This window comes from Myotis davidii, unplaced genomic scaffold, assembly GCF_000327345.1.
Source record: "Myotis davidii unplaced genomic scaffold, ASM32734v1 scaffold495, whole genome shotgun sequence".
Lineage (NCBI taxonomy): Eukaryota > Metazoa > Chordata > Mammalia > Chiroptera > Vespertilionidae > Myotis > Myotis davidii.
In genome coordinates this window covers 326,227-333,707 of record NW_006286239.1, presented here as the reverse complement: position 1 = coordinate 333,707, position 7,481 = coordinate 326,227, and the positions used below count along the sequence as shown (strand labels likewise).

Below are 7,481 nucleotides of genomic sequence, written 5' to 3'. Positions count from 1 at the left end.
GACCAGACCGGCAGGCAGAGAGGTTAGGGGCGATCAGGCAAGCAGGCAGGTGAGCAGTTAGGAGCCAGTGGTCCCGATTGTGAAAGGGCAGTTGGACATCTCACCGAGGAGTCCCGGATTGGAGAGGGTGCAGGCCAGGCTGAGGGACCCCTTCCCCCCACATGAATTTTGTGCACCGGGCCTCTAGTATTGTTATAATTATTGTTATTTTTATTAATGAATATTTGCTGTGTGCCAGTGTTTTTATTGGTTGGTTGGAAAAAGAAAAGTGCATAGTTTTACTGTTTCACAAAATTTTTAGCTATTTTAAAAAAAAATATTTTTTATTGATTTCAGAGAGGAAGGGAGAGGGAGATAGAAACTCAATGATGAGAGAGAATCACTGATTGGCTGCCTCCTACATACCCTACACTGGGGATCAAGCCTGCAACTCAGCACGTGCCCTAACAGGGAATTGATCAGTGACCTCCTGGTTCATAGGTCGATGCTCAACCACTGAGCTATGCCAGCCAGGCTTTAGCTATTCTTTTTGTACTAAACTGTTATATAGTCAGCTTGCCCATTTACATATTGTTCAAGTTCAGGAATTTATAGTTACACTTTTCCATCAAAATGTCTAGTTCAGTGGGTGCATGTCAATATTTATCAAGTACTAACTAGGTACTAGTCACTCTTCTAAACATGAATTATCCCTTTGACTCCTCCTTACAGCCTTAAAATAAGATATTATGACTTTAAAGAGGATGAGACTGTGTCACTGAGAGGGTCTACAGTGTCCAAGTCAGGGTGTGGTCCCAATGGTCTGGCTCCAGAACCCAGCCTTTTCATCCCTGTGCTGTACTGCCTCTCACATGGTGGGAGCAGCAGCAACTATTTCATGTGCAATTCACAACTGCAGCTGTTAAAAGTGAGCTACTGCTGAGCTGTTCCCTTCTTTTTTGTTGGAAAGTACAATCCTTGATTTTGGTGAAGTTGTTAAGTCTCTCCTATAAGGAAGCTATGACCTTAAGGCAGTGACAAATGGTTGATTCCGGACTATCCAAGTGTTACTCGCATTTCCAATCATCCTTGAGAATTATAGAGTAAGATGTTGACCAACATAATTTTTTGTCCCCCCTCCAATAAGCCAATACTGTTGTATATCCCTAGCACTTTCTATGTTAGAATCCAAGCCACAAAGTACTATTCTTTAAAAAGCCCATTTCTGATTGTAATTGTCAGATTGTGTTTTTTGTTTTGTTTTTTTTTGGGGGGGGGTTATTTCTTTATTTTTTGGTGTTTTTTCTTTTTACATCTGTGTCAGGATGCTTCATCTAATACTATCTATGATTGTTGAAAACATTCATTTATGTCTTATTTCTAGAATACATGTCACACAAATTTATTATGGCACTGAATCAGAAATTCAGCATTTCTTAGTGTTGTATAAATTTATTTCATTTTACTTTTAATAATTATATGCAGTGTATTCAAGAAAATAAAGAAAATTATTCTGTAAATATTTTTCAATAGCTACAGGATGGGTCCGAGGTGCTAAGTCCTTTATAGTTTTATTTTTAGAGATAGTATTTGGAATTGGCTTTAGACAGTAGTGGTTGTCCTATTCCCTACATACCAGTAAGCCAATAATGTTGTATTTACCAATTAGAAAGTAACATTTATTCGATGAAGTAGATTTTAGCTTCTAACTTTCAATCTGTTTTTTAAGCTAATAACTTATAACTCATTTGCTATATTTGTAGACCAATGGTTTTAAATAAAATTAACATCAAAAGCTATTTCCCCATGTATCAACAACACCACCTGTTGATGAGACAAAGCTGAGTTTTACTGCTTATTGCAGTTAGAAAAAAAACCACCTGCAATTCCTGGCAGTGTCTTGGGAGCTCTAACAGACCTAACTTGGCTGAAGCATGGACTATATAAGTAGAATGTCAAGAGATGACGCCAGACTCAAATCCTAAGTGTTTTTGATTGCCATATTACAAATTTGGACTTGACCCTCTCCTTTCCCTTCTTGCCTTTACTCACTCTTATGCATTCATCCACTTATTCAATAAATATTTATTGAGCATGTACCATGTGTTAAGTATCTGGGAAACAGCCCCAAACATATAAAAAAAAAGCCTCTGTTATTATGTTATATACTAGAGGCCCAGTGCACAGATTTGTACACCAGTGGGGTGCCTCAGCATGGCCTGTGGGGATCCAGGGAGGAGCTGCTCCCACTCATCCCGGCCCTGCTCATACTGGTCAGCTGAGCGGTGCTCTGCTTGGGAGCCCCACTCATCTTGGTCAGCTGAGTGGCACTCCCACTGTGGGAGCACACTGGCCACCAGGGAGAAGCTCCTGCATTGAGCGTCTGCCCCCTGGTGGTCAGTGAGCATCATAGCGACTGGTCAAGTGATTGACTAGTCGCTTAGGCTTGAGATATGATATACATAATAATAAACATATAAATATATAATACTAGAGGCCCAGTGCACAAATTCGTGCACTGGTGGGGTCCCTCGGCCTGGCCTGCACCCTCTCACAATTCAGGACCCCTCTGGGGATGTCAGACTGCTGGTTTCAGCCAAGTCCGTGCAGGCCAGGCCAAGGAACCCCACTGGTGAACAAATTCATGCACCGGGCCTCTAGTCTGCATATAACATCTTTGGTTAATCTCTTCCTGCCCTCCCCTCTCCCTCCTTCACTCTGAGATTCATCAGTCTGTTTCATGTTTCCATGCCCGTGTGTTGAGCGTCTGCCCCCTGGTGGTCAGTGTGCGTCATAGCTACCAGTTGAACAGTCTTAGGCTTTGTCACTTAGGCTTTTACTAGTATATATGTATACTAGTAGATTGCCCATGAAGGTGAAAATAACACAGTAATAAATCTAGCAAGTGTCTGGTGTGTCTGATAGATATTAAACATAAAACACATATAGGATATCAGTACCTTCACCATAGCAAATGGGACCATATTAATTTTTGAGATTCTAAAATTTATAGATGATAAATATCAAGAAACATAGCACATAGAGTAAGATTTATTGAATGGTAGTATTTGCTAAAATTCTAAAACTTTCCCAAATGCTACTTTATTCAAGAGAAATCACTTTTATCTTTGACTTTAAATATTTGACTCCAATTTTATTTTATGTTTTCTGCACCTCCATTAACCCCCCAGAGGTGACCTCGTAGCTGCACTGGCCTCCATGGGAACAAAGCATCACTACTCCGCCCTCTCACTGTCATTTCACAGGCACCCACCCTCAGTACCCAGAACACCCAGACACTCTCCAAAGGACGTGAGCACATCAGAGGGGATGTGTGCACATCCTGTGGGGGTGTTAGGGATGCCGGGTTGATGGAAGTGCGGTGGAGAGGCAGGGGGAACTTGTGCACACCTTGGTTTGCAACTGTTGGAGGCGCAGGAGGGTGACAGTGTGCTGGGGGATGTTTGCACGCCAGGCGGGGATGTGCACACCAGAGGCCTCTGGCTTTGCAGATCTGCAAACCCCCGTGGTAAGGCCAGGAGGACGTCAGTCTGGCCCACCACGGTGGCTGTCCCTGCGATCCTGCACCTTCTTGGCCAGGAGGCGGATCTTGCGTAGCCACTCCTGGGCGCTGATGGCCTGCAGGTGCTACTTCAGCTCAGCTTGCAGGATCCACTTGGCACGCTCACAGCTGTCACCACTGCCATGTGGGGAGTACAGGCCGCCCTCCGCCGGCCTGCCTCCCCTGTCCAGAGGCTCTCTGTGCTGCTCACCTGCCCAGAGTGACTGGGGCTGGGTGGAAGCCAGGCATCCTGCCCTGCCCAACCCTGGCCAATCTGCCCCTGTGCGTGCTGCCGCCCCACTGGGAAGGGTCACGGATCCGGGTCCTGGGACCACGGACAGCCTCAAGCACTGCCCCCCGCCCGGCAGGGTCACAGATCTGGGTCCTGGGACAGTGGACAGCATCAAGTGTTGCCACCTGCCCGGCAGGGTCACAGATCCGGTCCCGGACCGCAGACAGCCTTGCCCGCTGCTGCCCACCTTCAGTATGCAAATTAGCCACCATCTTGTTGTTTCAGGGTGGGGGTCCCCACTGGGGTGCCTGGCCAGTCTGGGTGAGGGGCTGATGGCTGTTTGCAGCGGTCACACCCCCTTCAGGGTGGGGGTCCCCACTGGGGAGCCTGGCCAGTCTGGGTGAGGGGATGATGGCCGTTTTCAGGCTGGCGGGGGCCTGAAGCTCCCAACTCCTTTTTTTCTTTTATTCTGGGATTTATTTACCTTCTATGGCTGTCACTGGAGCTGAGAGCCAGCTTTAGCTCTGAGGCCTGGCTGCAGCTCTGAGACCTCGGCTGCTGAAAGCAGGGATCTGGGTTTGTTTAGATTCTATAATTGAAACACTGTTGTGATCCTGCTGGCTGAAGCCTGGCTGGCTGAAAGCAGGTTTCTAGGTTTTGTTTAACTTCTATAATTGCAACATTGTTTCTTAGAGTGCAAGCTCAGAGGCTGGCAGTGGCTTCCTCTATCACTGAGCAAGCAAGCCTCCTGTTCGCTTCAGCTGCCTGGCTGCTGGCCGCCATCTTGGTTGGCAGTTAATTTGCATATCGCCCTGATTAGCCAATGGGAAGCATGTCGGAGCTATGGTTAATTACCATGTTTGTCTATTATTATATAGGATGTCACAGAATACTAAAGAGGAAAATCAGGTATAGTGAGTGCCAGCAGAGGTGTGGTGATGCTTGCTATTTTGTATAGGATAATGAGAGAAGGCCATAGGTGCATTTGAGCAATATTAAAGGACTTGTGGATATTTGGGGGAAGTATGTTCCAGGCAGAGGGAATAGCCATTTCAGAGGTCCTATATAGTGAGTGAGAGGACATAGTAGGAATTATAGGGAACTTGAAGGGTTTTCCAGTGAGGGGACACCATCAAGTTTCTATTTTACTAAGATCACGAATAGCACAATATTGTGGAAGATGGATTGTAGATAGTTTGAGATGGGTGTTAGGAAGGAACCAAGAAACTGAAGAAAGGCACCAACAGTTTCCACAGGTATTTAGAAGGTGGAATTGACAGACATTGGTGACTAGATATGGTAAGCAAGGAAGAAAAAGGATTCTGCTCATATTTCTGACTTAGGAAGAAAGAAGGCAAGAATGAATGTTGGTCCTATCAACCAAGACAGGAAATAAAGAAAAGCCAGTTTTAATAGATAGATAATTAGAGGAAGACCAAGGAAGCATGGCAGGAAAATTGCTTCAGTTTCGGACATGAGTTTGAGATACTTGTGAAACACCCAAATAGACCTAACAAAGTGAGTATATAGGTATAGAGTTTAGAGTGGGCACTGAGAGAAAGCGTGGGCTGAAGATATGAATTTGAAAATCATTGGCATATAGAGGTAATAGTTAAAACCATAGAAAATTTCTTTTAAATATTGGTGTTTTCCTTATTTAAATATTATGTTTAAAAATCTGAAATTTCACAATCCTTTGTTTCTTACTTACCTTCTTAACTTGTTGATAAGACTTTAGAAAGTACTTCCTCATGGGTATTTTTCTTTGTGGCAATTCAGGAAAATTTAAACCTAGCCCTGAATTCTGCCTCAGCCATTGGATGTACAGTGGTCAATATTGGTGCACAGGATCTCAAAGAAGGAAAACCTCACTTGGTCTTGGGACTTCTCTGGCAGATCATCAAAGTTGGTCTTTTTGCTGATATTGAGATTTCCAGGAATGAAGGTATGATCATCAAAAATATTTACTTTTCATTTACATACACTTGCTGCAAGAATTTATATTTCTATGTTTTCCTCTCAGCTCTGATTGCATTGCTGAATGAAGGTGAGGAACTAGAAGAGCTGATGAAGCTTTCTCCAGAGGAGTTATTGCTGCGATGGGTGAACTACCATTTGACCAATGCAGGATGGCATACCATCAACAACTTCAGCCAAGACATTAAGGTTTGTATTTTAATGTTCAAATTTGTAACATAAAGTAAGGATGCAGAATGTAAAAACAAAAAAGATACAGACTTGCCTGGCCAGTGTGTCTCAGTGGTTGAGCATCAACCTATGAACCAGGAGGTCATGGCTCCATTCCCTGTAGGGCGCATGCCCAGGTGGTGGGCTCCATTCCTAGTAGAGGACACTCAGGAAGCAGCCGATCAATGATTCTCTCTCATCATTGATGTTTCTATCTTTCTCCCTCTCCCTTCCTCTCTGAAATCAATAAAAATGTATTTTTTAAAAAAGAGAAATACAGACTTAAATTTGGATTGGAATTTAATTCACAAGGGCACAGTTTAGGAAATGAAATTTTGCATTTTTCTGAGAATTATAATCACAATATCTTATATTTAAAAAGAACTGGTTTATTGGCTTTTAATAAGAAACACAACTGGCTATGAAATGAAGGAGATACTCCTTAGCAGATTAAAGCATTCTTTCCATTTTATATTACACAGATATACTAAATTATAAAGTGAATGTCAGTCTGAGAATTACATCTGTTTGATGGACTAGAGGCCCAGTTCAACACTCTTACTGCCACTTTGCCAATAACCAGCTAATAGGAAACCAAATTATCTGAGGGCACAGAGAATCAGTAGGCAAAAGGAGGTCTTCAGGTAGGTCTCTCAACCATGGTAGCTTGAAACACTTCCCTCGCTACTGGGAGACCATTGTCAAGGAAACTGTAACATTCAGTCTGCCTAATAACTGTTATTGTCACTGCATAGACAGGCATTGCCAATTTGGATCCCTGTGACTCTTCTTTATATGCTTTTTTTGTGTTTGTTTTTCAGACTAATCAGTGTTAACAGTAACTCATATTTTCTCTTTAGATACATTAACACCTTCAGTCAGGTTATATTTTTGCCCTAATGGCCTAGATGACAATCTCTCTTTGAAGTGACATTGTATTTCTCTGCTTTCATCTAAAATATGCTCATTTAAAATTTTATTTGGGGGGGGCTCTCTTTTTCTTTTGGTATTTCTACAAACTTTATTTTGTATGACAGGTGAGTTTAGTTCAGCAAATCTAACTCCAATTTAATGTCATGTCTTTAACATACAAATGTGATCATTTTTAAATATTTGCCACAATTTTTTTCAGTTTAGTCATTATATTAATCATTTTTTAAAAATTAAATCTGTATTGTTGAAAATATTACATATATCCTCCTTTTCCCCCCATTGACCCATTCTAGCCCATCTCCATCCCCTACCACAGGCTTTCACCTATTGTCTGTGTCCATGGGTTATGCATAAAGGCATATACATTCTTTTGTTGATCTCTTCCTCTACACCCACCCTTCTCCTCCTTCCCTATGAGATTCCACAGTCTGTTCCATGCTTCTATGTCTCTGGATCCACTCCATTCATCTGTTTATTTTGTTAATTAGATTCCACATATAAGTGAGATCATGTGAGACTTTGTATTTCTCTGACTGGCTTATTTCATTTAGCATAATACTCTCCAGGTCCCTCCATGCTGTCTCAAAG

General features: G+C 42.6%; 1 protein-coding gene across 3 annotated transcripts in view; it reads left to right on the top strand.

Annotated features, from left to right (window-relative positions):
* The window catches only part of PLS1 (plastin 1), a 165,165-nt gene that overhangs the window by 102,363 nt on the left and 55,321 nt on the right, over positions 1–7,481 (top strand). For all 3 annotated transcript variants that reach the window (XM_015559910.1, XM_006757504.2, XM_015559909.1), the window contains exons 7-8: positions 5,553–5,718; positions 5,797–5,939. In XM_015559910.1, coding sequence (XP_015415396.1) covers positions 5,553–5,718; positions 5,797–5,939 — 309 coding nt within the window. The remainder of the gene's footprint in view (positions 1–5,552; positions 5,719–5,796; positions 5,940–7,481) is intronic.